The sequence below is a fragment of the Lampetra planeri genome, chromosome 8 (genome assembly GCF_965212315.1).
Source record: "Lampetra planeri chromosome 8, kcLamPlan1.2.h2, whole genome shotgun sequence".
NCBI lineage: Eukaryota > Metazoa > Chordata > Hyperoartia > Petromyzontiformes > Petromyzontidae > Lampetra > Lampetra planeri.
This window is the reverse complement of record NC_136114.1, coordinates 14,629,313-14,645,653: the sequence shown is the minus strand read 5'-3', so window position 1 is coordinate 14,645,653 and position 16,341 is coordinate 14,629,313. Positions and strand designations below refer to the sequence as shown.

At 54.7% G+C, this 16,341-nt stretch overlaps 1 protein-coding gene across 1 annotated transcript in view; it reads left to right on the top strand.

The window, feature by feature from the left end:
• LOC144720396 (beta-1,4-N-acetylgalactosaminyltransferase 3-like) overlaps nt 1–16,341 on the top strand; it is a 52,181-nt gene that overhangs the window by 13,912 nt on the left and 21,928 nt on the right. Inside the window, exons 4-8 of the mRNA XM_078597142.1 lie at nt 8,243–8,338; nt 9,066–9,156; nt 9,580–9,680; nt 12,525–12,592; nt 15,049–15,127. Coding sequence (XP_078453268.1) covers nt 8,243–8,338; nt 9,066–9,156; nt 9,580–9,680; nt 12,525–12,592; nt 15,049–15,127 — 435 coding nt within the window. The remainder of the gene's footprint in view (nt 1–8,242; nt 8,339–9,065; nt 9,157–9,579; nt 9,681–12,524; nt 12,593–15,048; nt 15,128–16,341) is intronic.

The window sequence follows — 16,341 nt, the reverse complement described above, 5'->3', positions numbered from 1 at the left end:
GACTCAGCACTCGGACAGCGCCGAGGCTGAGTGGTGTCCATTGTGAAGACGCGGCGAGGCAATCGGCCAGAGTAGCACAACCCTCCCGCACCCTCCACTCTCCACCCCCCACACCCCCCCCATTACCCCCCCCCCCCGCCTCTGTCCGGGTTGGATTGGATTTCCCCCCTATGCCTCCGCGCCCTCTCCCCCCCCACGACTTTTCCCGCAAAGACAAAGATTCCGCCGTGTAGCCTTCACAGACTGTTGGGGCAAGTGCTGTTAGCGAGTAGCGCCTATGAAGGCCGGCACGGCACACGCGAGGGGGTGGGTGGCCACCACCACGCCCGGCCGCCTTTGTCTCCCAAGTGGCAATGTTTAGACACCGCACCAGGTACCCATTTGAGGCCGAGTCGACCTAGGCGCAACCGAGACACGGACAGTGTCAACGAGAAAGCGAGGTGTAAATCGAGGGCTTCGAGCACCGAGGGCCGGGCAGCCAACGTCCACCGCCCTCCTCGACTTTTCTCCCACGCCGATGCGCGCCGCCTTCACCAACTCGGAGCTGACCAGCGCGGTGAAGTATGATCAAATACCCCCCCCCCTCCCCACTACCAACACCACCACCACCAGAGGAGCTGTCTGCAGACGACACGCTCAGTGGTCGGATTGTGTAGCCATACTTCACCGCGCTGGTCGGCAACGAAGGGCCCGGAACAGTGGTGGCATCGAATCCGTGGCCGGGAATCGAACCCGTGCTGCGTGGCCCACGGTCAGCTACGCAGCTCGGCGCGCTAACCTCTGCGCCACCGCTCCCCGCATTATTGCAATTATTCGATGGCAATTAACAGCTGTCTCTGGGGGGGGGGCGCGGGGAGTACGGGGGCGGGGGGGCTGCTGTGAAATACCACGCCAGTCTACCTGCTCCTCGCCAAATAGATAATGACCCCCCTCCCCCACACCCGCCTCCCCCACACCCCCCTCCCCCACACCCCCCTCCCCCACACCCCCCCTTCCTTGTTCTAACACTCCCATCTTACTCCCACCTCTAACCCTGGACAGCCCTCGCCTGGTCAAATATAGGGCACGAATTGATTGCGATGCGATTGGGATGTCGTTTGGAGGGCAAGTCGGTGGAGGGCGGGCGGGGAGTGGTGGAGAGGGGGGGGGGCTGAGTGGGGAGGGGGTATACAGAGCTGGATCTGGGTTATTGGATTGGGGGGGCGGGAGTCGGTGTGGGAATGGGGGGGAGGGGCAGCCTGCTGAAGCATCCTAACGATGATGCTGGATTACCGGTAATGTGTCTCAGCATAAAATCGATGACGGAGGGACCGCTGGTAATTGATTTCTGAACAACAACATCCACTGCCCCCCCCCCCTCCCCCCCGAGGAATGGATTCCGTGGGCCACGCAATCAATCTCTGTAAAGGTCCGGGAATAACATTGTCACGAACGCTGATGGAACACGGGCAGCCTTGCAAGCTTTGTATTCCTTAAACAACGGCGCGAAGAAGGCTTTCTGAAATTCCACTTAATAAGAGGCGGCTATAGTCGGGGAGTGTGGGGAGTGGGGAGGAGGAGTGTGGAACGGTGGCGCAGTGATTAGCGCACCGCGCAACGGAACCCCGCCGGTCCACGTTCGATTTCCGCTTACGGCCAACACCGGCGACGAAAAGCTGAACCCGTCCTAGGTCAGCTCAGCACTAAACGAGTTGCGGGTGCGGCTGTGTTCACAACAACATCAGCACCGGGCAGGCACCGGGCTGCCGGGCCGAGTGTTGTTGGCCTCGTCACACCCTCCCCGCGTGTCGCTCCAGCCTTCATCGTGTGCTCACTCACGGGGATACGCACTTTGCCACAACAGTCCGTTAAGGCTATACGGGGGACCTTTGCCTTTGGTGTGGTAGGGTAGGGTGGAGAAGAGACGGGGTCTGCTCACTGCGGGGTCACCGGTCTCGTGTTCATCTGCCATCGTGACCACGTGCGCTGCCTGAACGCACGTGCGAGGTCTCATTGTGACGTGCCGACGGCGTTCGTTCCCCATCATCATCATCATCCCACGCGCTTCCTCCCCCTCGGCGTCTCGGTGCAGGCCTCACGGCCGCAACCTCCTCTGCACGCTTCGCTGCAGATTTGTTTTGTTGCTGTTCCTGAGTCTACGCCACCAGCCCTCGTTGATGGCCCCTTCGTCGTCGGCTCGCTAAGTACACAAACAACAACATTAACAACGTCACATTTATCAACAACACTCTGGACTTAAAAAGAAAAAAAACAAATATATCATAGGCGACGTTTCGGGCAATGGCTCTTCTTCACAGCACAGAGATCGCCAGAGAGTTAGAGTGGGCTATGTGTTGTGAAGTGCCGTTGCCCGAAACGTCGCCTATTATATACTTGCCCTGTTAAGGCCACGCAGCGTCATTGACGAGCGTGTTGAGTTGTTGGCTGTGCGTGTGCCCCTCTGCCAACGCAGCAGCAGCACAAAATAATTTCATGAGACACGTCGGTATGCTGCTCTAGAAATGTCGGTATGCCGCTTTTTTAAAAAACCCCATCAAATTTAGTTTTTTTCTCTTCCCGAACGCATTCCATCCAGCTCTCATTCGCACGTTCATCTCATCGGCGCTGCAGGGACGCAGCTGGAACTCACCGCGGAACTTGTTTACCTTCGGCAATTACTGCGGCTTACACAGCGGGGAGACGGTGGGGGGCTGATGGCAACAGCCGAAGAACAGAAAAAAAACCCACAGAGGGAGGCCCTTTGCGTGGCACGGCGGAGAGGAGCATCGATCACAAGCCGAGCGCGGCAGGGGAGAGCGAAGGGTCGAGCCGAGGGCGTGAGCCGTGAGCAGTGAAGGAGCAAGGGGAGGGAGTGAAGGAGGGGGGGAAGGAGTGGAGGAGGGAGGGGGGGTGAAGGAGGGGGGTCAGAAGGAGAGCCATTAGCGAGGCCACGTCACAGGCTACACGGACCGGGTGGAGAGCGGAGGAAGCTTTTGGAGCCCGAGCCCTGGGTCGGGCCGTCTCGCCGGGAGATTCACGAATTCCCCTCGCCGCGCTCTCGATCACAGTCACTTGCACACAGTCGGGGGTGGTGGCGGGGGGCCGCGGGGTGGGGGGGGGGCTGCATGGCTGTGCCCCGCCGGCTCCCGTGCGCGACCTTCACTCGCGCCTGCCCCAGGGTCACCTCGTGCCGGGCTGCAGCGCTTCGAGTGGAGGAGGAGGAGGGCGAGGAGCGGTGGCGCCGCAGGAGCGGCTCGCGCACTGCGCAGTGAACTTAGCGACCCGAGTTCGATCCCCCGGCTCAAGGCTGAGATCGATCGTGCCTCCCCTCGAGATAGAGAGAGAGGTGGGGGGGGCAGGCACTTTGGCAACCGCTCTGCCATGATAGCGATGTTGGTTACTTGACGGCCACGCCGATGCTTTTAATTTTCCGAGCTGAAAATTTGGCCAAATAATGTATGTATGTTGAACTTCTTTCGCACCGTACGTAGCAGAACCAAACGTAATGTTTTGCGCAGTTATTCGTGACGGGGCTGGGACCATTAGCTCACTAGGCTTGAGAACCTGGTTTAATCAGAGAGGGATCCATGATTTATTTTTAATAAAAACATTTACGGATAGAGACATCACTTGCAGTCAAATATTGTATGTCGTGACATGGTCAAATCAATTGAACGCGAGTGTTAAAATCATAAAATAATAATTACAATAATAATGTTGAGTGGTTTGTCAATCCACTGCTGGAGGAAGGCATCCACACGCCATATGGGTGACGGGGGGGGGGGTTATGTGGCCATACTTCACCACACTGGTAAGTGTGGCTTGTTGTAGTGGGGCCCCAGAGCAGGTTCAGATCTCACTGCAAATTATTTTCCTTTTTTTTATTACATTGCATGTTGCACGTAATGGGTTTGACACGACGATCCTCTTGACAAAGAGTCTTGAGACTCAAGGAGGCTCTCCGGAGTAAACAAGCACAAACATCACCATACTACTAATAACATGACAATACTACAAAATAACATGACAATACTACAAAATAACATGACAATACTACTAATAAAATCACTGACATCCACTAGAGGCGCTACCATCCACCGCGACGGTAATGAAAAGGAATCGATTATTTAAATCGCCACAGTGGATCATACAAAAAAATCTAACTTCTGATGATGCTAATCCTCTCCATTCCAAACGTTTACAACGACCACAAAAACAATCGAACTTCTCATTAGATTATCGTATCACTATTTTATTTAACAGCTTTGGCTCTTTTTATTTTCAGAGACAACCTGACCACACGTGATCGATCATCGAGTGGCTTTTATATCACCAATTTATAGCAGCTGCCAAATAATCTCAAGGCGTTGTTGTTTCTCGATGTGGAGGAGATGGGGGGGGGGGCTAGACTGGAGAACACTCCACGTGATCTCCACGGGGAGAGAGAGGACACGCTGACTCCGAATATACGGGCATCGTCAGGGTCCATGATCAAACCAACTCCTGCGTATCAGGCGAGGGAGATGACATCTCATCGCCGCCGCGAGGCAAACCCAACACGAGCAACGCGTCATTTTAGTATGAAAATAATAAGAATGGGGTGTTAAACTTTTCTGACAATAAAACAAGCTTCAAATCTAGAATAAAACAGGAGTTGTGTTAAGATGTTCAAACACCAAATGGACACCTTTAGCAAGGAATAAAGTCACTGCATTAACCACACGTAGGTGTGTGTGGTGAACATATAAATAAACTTGCTCTGATAGGCCAGGCCATAGAGAAAGCCATCTCTGGTGTAGACCAATCAGTTTCACAGGTAATGCGTAGATCAATAATTATCAGAGCATGTTTGTGTTTGCATGTTCACCACAAGTACTCTGTGTGGTTAATGCAGTGACTTTATTCCTTGCAAATGTTTTCTATTTGGTGTTTGAACATCTTAACATATTGTGTTTTATTGCCAGAAAGGGTAAAACCCCATTCTCATTTTTCATACTTTTTATACTGGCAAAAAAATGTCGCATTATTTTTTATTGTATCCCCTCCCCCCCCCCCTGCTTACTAACGCCTCTTCGCTGGTGAGTGTCGTTCTTAGGCGAGCAAATTAAATCAGCCCTTGAAATCAGAGAGCCGGCGAGGTTAATAGGAAATGTGACTGTAATTCGGTTTTTGCTGGAATTAAATCCGCAGGTGTATTGGCGTGCGGGGGTGAAACGCGCGTCTCGATTGTGGCGTAATTGAAAACCTCCCCCCCCCCACACTCACTCACTGCCGTATTGTGTGTGTGTGTGAGGGGGGGGGGATTATAGGAATTACCAAAAATTACAAAAATAGCCGAGCGAGCGTTATAACCTCGCGCACACAAAAAACGACACGCACCCTGGGCTCCCTCCGCGGTCGCTCCAAAACTCTCGTGCGACAAGGTCATGACGACTTCCTTCCCACGTGAGCGTTCGCAGGCGATGCCTCGCGTCTCCCCTTCACAGGCTCGAGCCTGTGAAGGGTAAATTCCACATTCCCATGGCGGGGGCGATGTTGGATTCCCAACGAATCGGTATGGATTTTATCGACCCCAGGAGAAGGGGGATGATTGTGCCGAGGCATTCCCCATCCCCAACGGAGCGCTCACCAGAATGTGACCTCCGATTCAGAAGCTTTAGATAGACCTGGGAGGAAATCCGATGAGCTATGAAGCGCATTTTCACAGACGTCCAGTGGGATTCACAAAACATTCAGATCGTGAGCCGCTCGCTCTACCGGAAGGGGGGACGGGGGGGGGCTGGAGAAGAAGAGTCACTCATTCACCCTACCCCAAACACACCGTCGTACATTCTAATCGTCAAGTCAGAACGGGTGCGATATTCAACACGAGCGGTGTGCCACCAGGGGCTTGGGAGCGTGCAGCGTGGCGACAGGCAGACTAACGCGAGACTCCCCCCTCTGCCTTATCGACGATCGCGACTCATTCTGCTGAGTGTTTAACATTCGCTTCCAGTTGGTTTCAAGGCTTGCCGTGCAGTGCGCACCCCGACCCCTCTAAGCCGGGTGCCACGTTGCACGGGGGTAGTGGAGAACACGGCTCGTGTGCATGTACCTGTGCGTCGAACTTCCTTCGCACCGCACGTAAGGCAACCACGCTAATCCGTAGGTGCGCGGGGAAGGACAACAAAGTAAACACACAAAAGGCAGCTGTAAAGACGCGAGTTGTCTAACTTGATTGTGCAATTTGCGTTGACGGAGGGGGACACCTCTTTGGTTACGAACGGATCGTGGTGTCCTGGACACGCGACGCGTCCGTGCGAGAACTCATCTCGTGTCTCACCGGAGGCTACAGTCGCTGAACAACTCACCACGCAGCTCACCAACACCACTGCTAAACTCACCACGCAACTCACCAGCGCCACTGCTAAACTCACCACGCAGCTCACCAACACCACTGCTAAAAACTCACCACGCAGCTCACGAGGACCACTGCTAAACTCACCACGCAACTCACCAGCGCCACTGCTAAACTCACCACGCAACTCACCAGCGCCACTGCTAAACTCACCACGCAGCCCATCAACACCACTGCTAAACTCACCACGCAGCTCACCAACACCACTGCTAAAAACTCACCACGCAGCTCACGAGGACCACTGGTAAACTCACGGCACGACCACACCAACACCGATGCCCCGATCTGCGTGGCTATCAGGGGCAGGGGGCAAGGCGATGCCGCGCTTTACCCAACGCGCCTGCAGCATTTTCAAATGGCAACTTAAATCGTCGTTTTACTTCCAGCGAAGCGCACCTTGAGGATGCGAGACGCCCCGTAAGTCTCCGTCGACATCGTTGCCATCACTGCTGCTGCTGATGTTGTTGTTGCTGTTGCTGCTGCAGCGTTACACCGCGCGCGCCTCCTCCACCCCCTCCACGGGAGGGGAGCGAAGGCTCCCTTAGTGGACCCGGCCAGTTTGTAGTCCGAACGAGGCGCGATGCTGCTAATTAAAAACCCAGGACAGACACACACACGCACACACACACACGCACACACACACACGCGCGCGCGGCATCTGCAATCATTTCGAATCGCTCCACATTCGAATCAAACGCGCCGTAATTAATTTTACATATTCCCCTCCCCCCCTCTCCAACCATCAACAAACCTCATCTCAAATCCCCCCCCCCATCCCATCCCCCACGATCCCCAACTAATTGGCGACTCCGGCAAGCTCGTGATGAGGGGGATCAGCGGCCCCTCGATGCGCACGCGACTCACTGACGACGGGGATGGCTCACGGCGCTGCGCGAGAGCGCACGTGCCGACTCCTCGTCACGAGCACTTGACGAGGCTCCTCGCGATTCGGTTTCTCACAAAGACAAAGACCTCCGCCGCCAGTATAGCCTTTGACATACTTTTGGGGCAAGTGCTGTTAGCAAGTAGCACCTATGAAGGACGGCACACGAGGTGGTGGGTGGCCAGCACCACGCGCGGCCGCCTTTGTCAGTGGCGATGCTCGCACATCGCACCAGGTACTCTTTTTGAGGCTGAGTCGACCTAGGGAAGGCCCAGAACTGGTTCGGATAATCGTCACTGGTGTTGGGCATGAGCGCGAATCGAATTCGTGTGGTCGGTTTCGTTAGGCAGTGCGCTAACCCCTACACGACTGTTCCTCACACACGCACACCCGTCAGACCCATCATCATCAGCCATGGTCCGTCCACTGCTAGAGGAAGGCCTCCATCCATGCCGCCGCCACCTCCTCCTGCACACACGGGCTGGTTTCATCGCTCCATCTCCTCCTGTCCTGCCCAAGCCCCAGTCACTTCTCTTAACAGTATGAGTGGTGAAGTATGGTCAAACACTGCCGCCCCCCCTCCTCCATTGACCGAAAAAAAATAAACCAGGGCCACGAACGGCTCTAAATCTATCAGCCGTGACATCTCTGTGTGAATATGTGGGTATTTGTGTGAGTCTGTGGGTCTCTGTGTGAGTCTGTGGGTCTCTGTGAGTATGGGTCTCTCTGTTAATCTATGATAATCTGTGCGAATCCATGGGTCTATGTGCGTCTATGGGCCTCTGTGAGTCTACGGGTCTCTATGTGTGTCTGTGAGTCTATATGTGCCGTTGGCTGGATGGGTGAACGAGCAGGGGGCGCTCAGAATCTCTGGGTATAAACAAGACGCCTTGTAGACACATATAGGGCACTGAGGGTGTCTACTGACAAAGATGATGCTGATGATGATACTGGTGCGGATGATGATCCGCTGTTGTTGGCAGTTGTTGGGTGGCGCCAACATGCACGTGTACGAGGACTGGTGCGGCGCTTCTGTGGCTCAACTGCGCAAGAATCTCCACTTCCCTCTCTACCCGCACGTGAGCTCTCTCACACACACACACCTCGAGGCCTCTGCAATAACACATCGTCATCAGCAGCAGCCTCGTCAGCATCGTCATCATCTTCAGTGCCATCATCATCAAGCAGCAATGTCACCATCATCGTCATAATCATCATCAGCAGCAGCATTATCATCTTCAATGTAATCATCGTAAACATCACCATTCCATGTGTTCAGCCGAAACATCTTCTCTCTCTCTCGGTCTGCATCAATCTCCAGTTCACTTGGCTGTCCTCCGTCAGCCTCATGGGGCCATATGTACACGCGTGTGTGTGCGGGTGTGTGTTCTCGCTAACAGCACTTGCCACAAAAGTATGCTCAGGCTTTACCGGGACCCTTTGTCTTTGTGCGTGCACGTATATACACGTGCGTGTTTGTGTGTGCCAGCCTGTGCATGGGGAGCGGTGGCGCAGTGGTTACCGCACTGCGCTACGAACCCGGCGACCCGAGTTCGAGTGACGATTACCTGAGACGACCCCCGACCTACCCTTAGGTCGACTCAGCCTTAAAATGAGTACCTGGAGCGATGCGTAAACATCGCCACGAGGGAGACAAAGGCGGCCGGGAGTGGTTTAGCCATCCAGCACCACGCGTTGTGTGTGTACCGTTCCGGTCTTCATATGTTGGTCGCTAACAGCACTTTGCCCCAACGGTCTGTTAAAGGCTACACGGGGGACCTTTGTCTGTGTGTGTGTGTGTGATAGTCTCGCAGCGTGATCAGCAAGCTGGCCGTGTCTCCCCGCTGGGTCAACTACGGCCTCAGAATCTTCGGCTACGTCGTCCCCACCGCCACAGGTTGTGACCTACATCAGGGCACGGGTTTCATTCATCGGGGCACGCGATAAGATTCGTTCATTCCTCGGGGTACGTGTTTCATTCATCCATGCATCGGGCCACGCGTTTCATTCACTGGGGCGGCGTTTCATTAATCGGGACACGCGTTTCATTCACTGGGGCGCAGTTTCATTAATCGAGACATGCGTTTCATTCACTGGGGCGGCGTTTCATTCATCGGGACATGCGTTTCATTCACTGGGGCGTCGTTTCATTCATCGGGACATGCGTTTCATTCATTCAACGTCTACAATCCGCGCGCTCGGATCCGGTGCACCGCGGCGCTTGGCTGCGTCGCGTTGGCGACGCCGCGCTCACCTGTTGTGTGGACCTGCCTACCTACCTACACGTGCGAGTTGACTGTGCGCGTGTCGCTTTGTGAAGGCCTCTACCAGTTCGCCGTCACGTCGGACGACAACAGCGAGCTCTGGCTCAGCCGGGACGCGGCGCCGGCCAACGCCACTCTCGTCGCCTCCGTGGGTCCGGTACGTCGACGCGCTGTTCTCGGTCATCGGTCCGTCGCCGTCGTTACTCTCATCGCCTTGCCGCGGCCCCTTTCACGCTGGCGTATTCATGTTGGCATCAGTTAGGACGATTGCCACGCTCGGAATAATTGCAGCAATTAGGCGGGCGGTCCTGGTGGCTTCACTGCTGCCTGTTACCCAGCGCTGTGGAGGTAGCAGCAGCGAGGGGTTGGTGCATCACCGCACGCAAGTGTTGTTGTGAAACTTCCTTCCCGTGGGCGTCGAGGAGGAGCCGTAACCCCCTGGCTCGCCAGGAGAAGGCGGTACAGCGAAAGTGTGGACTCCCATCTGTTCCGTTGGCATGGGATAGAGCGTTGCCCCCTCTCACACGTGTGAGGTTTTCTCCGAATGTGCCGGTTTCCTCCCACAGGTACATACACGCTCATCATTAATTGGCTGAAATCATCATCGGGGCACCGTGGGGGGGGGGGACCGTGGGGGGGGGGGATCGTGGGGGGGGGATCGTGGGGGGGGGGGGACCGTGGGGGGGGGGGGACCGTGGGGGGGGGGGACCGTGGGGGGGGGATCGTGGGGGGGGGACCGTTGGGGGGGGGGACCGTTGGGGGGGGGGGGACCGTGGGGGGGGGGGACCGTGGGGGGGGGGGGGGACCGTGGGGGGGGGGCACGGTGGCGAGATGTTAAAACAGAAGCCCCCGCCGCGTGTTCATTTTTTATTTCATCGCCCACAATGCACCACGACGTGATGGATTTTCCACTGAGAGTAATTGATGTTGAGCGAGCCTTAGAAATGACGCCTCGTCCATCATATATATAATATATATGTATACACACCGTAATGTTTTTATGATATCGCCATTATTTTTCTTCCACACTCCCTCCGTGAGCTTTCCGCGGCATGAACCGCGAAAAACTTCGCGCCCGTGGCTCCGAACAAAACCAAACGTCCAATAACGGCGTCGAGGAAACCAAAAAGAATTATAAATCAAAAGTTTTCCTTCGGGGTGGACGGATGGAAGTGGGAGGGGGACGTTGAATGTAACACGCGGAGCGGAGTTTTAATCTGATTAGGATGCTGCCAAGTTCGGGGTGGCTGATAAGATTGGTTCCGTCGCGAGATTTATGGGCATTGCGGTGGTGGTGGTGGCGGTGGCGGTTTGAAGAGTTTGGGGGCGTGGGGGGAGGATGGACGAAAAGTAGCGAAAGTAGCGAATGTCGCGTCCCCGTTGCAGGCGGGACGTCGTCTCTGTGGGGCCGCGCCTCGGGCAGGGCGCGCCGTGCGGGCCTCTTCTGCCGTGTGGCCGTCCCGTGGACTGTTGGTGGTGGTGGGGGGGAGTGGGGGAGAGGGGAGTGGGGGGGGTGGGAGTGAGACTTGCGCTGTTGGCGAGCACCCGCATCGCGGGGCGCTTTCAGATGCGCTTCCGTGGCCGTCTGGAATGCTCTTCCAGACGGCAGCCGTGCACGCGAGATGGTTTAATTTTGCTCCGTATGCGCGCTGGGCGTCCATCCTGCCGGGCTTGCTTTCCCATTCACGCGAGTGCCGCTTCTGCGGCCGTCTGGAACGCTCTTCTTTCCGATATTAGGAAACCATTGGAGGTATGCACTTTTAAATAATCTACATGGAGAACTCATTTTTTTTATAATTTATTTTTGTGTTTAGTTTGTTGTCCTTCCCCTGCACCTCCGATTAGCACAATTGGCTACGGACAGTGTCAAAGAAGTGCAACATACATAGATACACCTATGAATGCTACACTCGTTTAAAGTTAAGTCGACCTAGGGGAGGGCCAGGAACCCCGTTTCCGTTATTGGTTCTGGCATTTTTTTTTGTCGGTGGCTGGGAAATGAACTCCAGGTTTCCGGGTTCGTACAGCAGCGTGCTAACCACTGCGCCACTGCTCGCCATGATAACACATGCGCACAGACGGTCCTACACACACGCATACGTAGACACTTGCAGATGCACACGGCACGCGCTCTCAGATGCAATAACGGTGACACTTAATCCACAAACCCCGCGTCACTCTCCCCGACCACCACCACCTGAGCTTGCCAATTGCTAATTTGCATGCGTCTCTGCAGACCTGGATGAGGGCAGAGGCGCAGCCCGGCAATTGCGCGCTCACACCACCGCTGCCGGCTTTTTCTCCTCCACATTCAGAATCAACGTTGCGTACAGAGCATTCGGCTGCAATACATTTCCACGCGGTGACGACAAGCCCACTTCGTGATAGCCAGGTCGCTTCTGAAACGAGCTGCATAGCTCAGTGGGCCTTACCTGGTCAAATAAAAAGTGAATAAAGCCCAGTGTGCTAACTTTGGTATACTGTGTGAGTAACACGGAGTGGGAGGGGGGGGGGGGTGCTAATGGGGAGCCGTGTTGTATTATTGCTTCAGCAGCATCGTTGGTGTTTGCTGCTTTTGTTGTTGTTCGAGAGTAACCTGGCAATATTCACAAGGGTGCAGCCGTTTCGCTGGAGGATAACATCCGGCATCGTCAGGTTGTTAACAACAGGACCTACGAATCTCGAGCGCAAAGGCTTCCCGCTGCTCCACGTATCAGAACGGGAATGTACAGTGTCTGCCCCCCCCCCCCCCCCCCCTTTGTACGCGTTGTGGCCTTCACTGGAGTCTTGCCATCTGCATTCGGAAATTGAGTCGAAGATCGCGAAATCAGGACGCCTCCCAAACAAACAAAAACATCTTCCGACTCAGCGAGGCCTCCCCTCCTCGATAAGCCACCAACAGATGGTGCATTTAATCGCGCGCGCCAGGACGTTTCATTGCTTGGTCTGTGCGTCACGCGCGACGGAATTTGACGGTCGGTACCGTTGCACGTTTTCGCAGACCGGCCGCGAGTGGACAGCGCCGGGAGAATTCCGAAAATTTAGCTCGCAGATCTCCAGACCAACCCGGTGAGTGACACAAAGACAAAGGCCGCGCCACGTAGCCGCCTTCGACAGAATGGAGCGACAAATTGCTGTCGGCGAGAACCTACCAAGGTGCCCGGCAGAGCGGCACACGAGGGGGTGGGTGGGTGGGTGCCCAGCACCACGCCCGGCCATCTCTGCTGTCTCGCAAGTGGTGAAGTTTCATACACACCGCATCAGGTACCCATTTCAGGCTGGGTCGACCTAAATGAGCCCCAAGGCTGGTTTTACAATTTCGCCACTGATGGTAGCCGTGAGCAGGAATCGAACTCTGGTCGCTGGGTTTGTAATGCAGCACGCACACAACAAAAACAAAGATCCCCCGTCTAGCCTTAACAGACGCTTGGAGCAATTCTAGATTTGAAGCTTTCGTGACTGCAAGGAATCATCTTCTTAGGTTTTTTCGGTAAAGTCACGTAAACAGCACTTGCTTGGAGCAAGTGCTGTTTGCGAGCACCTATGAAGGCCGGCACAGCGCGTAGTTTTCCAAAGACAAAGATCCCCCCATAGCCTTAACAGGCTGTAGGAGCAAGTGCTCACACACACAGACAAAGATTTCCCTTATCGCCTTAACAGACTGTTGGGGCAAGTGCTGTTAGCGAGCACCCACGAAGGCCGGAACGGTACACGAGGGGGTGGGTGGCCAGCACCACGCCCGACCGCCTTTGTCCCCCTAATGGCGATGTTTACAATCCGCACCTGGAGGCCCAGGACCGGTTCAAATAATCGTCACTGGTGTTGTGCCGTGAGCGGGAATAGAATTCCCCACGCACGCGCGCTCACCCGACCTCACGCACCCACGCACCCGTATTAAAATGCTGATGAGTTTGTCGAACAATTTGAATGCATGAAGCACATTTCGCGAGAGCCGCCTCAAAGTGCCGAATGTGAAATGAAAACCAATCTTGCATAAGTTTGCAGAGAGAGAGAGAGAGAAAAAAAAGAGACCGATTCTGGGATTAGATTTACACGCGGACAGCGACAACACCCAACGCACGCTCGGGGAGGAGGCGTCGCGTCGGTGGGCTCGTTAAGCCGCGACACTCATCTCCACTCGAGAGGAGACGCGCTTTCAGCATTCGCGTGCTGGGTCGCGTGGCGGTGGTCGTAGTGGTGGTCATCGTGTTGGCGGTGGTGACGGTGGTGGTGGTAGTGGTGACGGTGGTGACGGTGGTGGTGGTGGTAGTGGCCACGCCGCTGCTCGTGGCTGCCTGTAAACCCAGCGGCGAGAGTTGGTTGATCACCGCGTCTGAATGTTCTTATCAAACTCCCTTCCCGTGGGTTGGCGTCGAGGAAGAGCCGCGTACTCCCCCGGCACAAAAATGTGGCCTCCGCCGGTTCCGTCTGCACAGGGATCGAGTGTTTCCCCCTCGCATTACGCGTGCGTTTTCTCCGGGTGCTCCGGTGTCCTCCCACATGTACACACACTCATGTATTGGCTGAGAGACGTCTTAGTACAGAGAGGACATCGGCGCCTGGGCAATTGCTGGTGGCGCCGGATCACAGCCGAGTCGCGTGCATGATCGCACTTTCATTCCGTGTTATTTCGTCAGTGCCGCTCAAGCCTACTCCGATTCGCACCTTCGCAAGGCGAGCGAGCGAGCGAGACAGCCTTGAATTCTAGCGTGGAACTTTTTGCGCCTCGTTGTGACAGATGATATATTTTTTGTAAAAGTTACAATCATCACGCGCTTTGTCAATCTTGTCAAGTTTAATGTGAATGGGAAAAAAACGTGATTTGTTGTTCGTCTCGGAAGTCGTTTTCCCGAGAAGGGTCCCGCTACACTGGGATGTTTGGCCTCTTCCTATTTGCCGCATTGTCCGGGTCTATAACGCCGACACTCACGTCAGACGGCCAGCAACAAACGGCACTCCCAAGAATCAGAGCTGCAAGAGGAGGTGAAAGGGAACACGGATCTTGACTTGGGCCAGGTTACGGGCCCTTCATTCTAGATGTGAAGCTTTCGTGACTGCAAGGATTCATACTCTTAGGTTTTTTTGTTAAAGTCACGTAGGTAAAAATAAATAATAAAAATAATAGAAATATTTTTTTAAATCATTATATAAACAATATATAAATAATAATATGAATAAAAAAGATATTCTAATTTTTTTTATTTATATAATTTTTTCTATTATGTTTATTATTTATTTTTACCTACGTGACTTTACCGAAAAAACCTAAGAGTACGGGCCCTTCGGCCGCCAACTCAAAGGGGATTAAAATATTGGCCTTCCCGTCAGGCAGCGGTGAAACGGAGAGATAACTGGAGACCAGTTTCGTCCTCATTACGACTCATCAGCTCGTCCAGAACATCAATGTTTCAACCCCCCCCCCCCACCCCCATCCATCCACCACCGACACCACGATTGCCTCCGAGGGGCTCTGTGTGATAGCAAACCCATGAGGCACACGTGTCCGGGTTCGACTCCCGTTGCAGGCTGGTGTCGTCACAACGCTACTTCTTCGAGCTCCTCCACAAACAGGACGACAAGGGGACTGACCACGTCATGGTGGCCGTGAGTTTACCGTCACTCCGCATTCCCAAGGCAGGGCCAGTCCGTCCGTAGAACAACGGCTGTCAAAAATACATTTAGGGACGAGTCTAACGATACAGCAGTCACAATATGGTACGTATTTTACGAACCCCAGTGGGGATGATGGGCTATAGCTCGACGAGGCCTTCATCCAGCAGTGTTTGATTGATTTTTTTGTTGAGCACAGGGTCCAAAGGCCCGATATAGCAAGCGGCCAGCAACCAGCAGCACCCACACAACGTCGTAGAGTTGTTCACAGCTACCCAGGGGCTGAGCGGCAGAGCGAGGAGCAGGCTCGGGACCTTTGGGTGGTTGACTAAACCCATCATCCTTATTCGTGGCGCTTTTAAAACGAGTACCACTTTGTGCGGGAAGACCCAAAGTGGTTGCGCTAGAAAGAGCCCCCACCCCTCCACCCCCTCCCCCCGCTGCACCCCCCCCCCCCCTCTCCCTCTGTGCCCCCGCCACGTGAACGTGGAATTTCTGCCACTGGCTGCAGCGAAGCTGCAAACGGGCGGGATGCGCGGCGACGTTCTCGACGTCCACTTCAGCAGGAGGTCACTCCGAGCGCGTGTCTGCGTGCGCGCGCGCGTGTGTCTATGTGTGTTTGTGTATGTGTCTGTGTGTTTGTGTGTGTGTGTGTGTTTGTGTCTGTGTGTGTGTCTGTGTTTGTGTGTTTTGTGTGTGTGTGTGTTTGTGTGTGTCTGTGTGTTTGTGTCTGCGTGCGTGTGTTTGTGTATGTGTCTGTGTGTTTGTGTCTGTGTGTTTGTGTCTGTGTGTGTGTGTGTGTTTGTGTGTTTGTGTGTGTGCGTGTGTTTAATAGTCGAGGGAAGATTGATGATGCCGATGATGAGGCTGAGCCGCGCGCATTGCCAGGCGATGCATTATTAACGCGACTTTACCCGGACGCCAGGAGGGGGAAGCGTGGCACGGCACTCCGGAAGATCGATGCCCCCCTCCCCCCCTATCTCTCTCGTCTCACAGACTTCTCACAGACAAGAGACGGATAGGCAGGGGGGGGCAACGACGAGGATGAAGCTATTCCTGGCACTGCGCCCTCTCCTCACAATTGAATCCTCGGGCCTCAGCCGCTATTGAACGATTCAGCGTCTCAGTGCCCGGTGGCAAATTTGTTGGTAACTAAGACCCAACGATCCGCTGCATTTTTTCTTCCGTGTGTGTGGGCGAGCTCATTC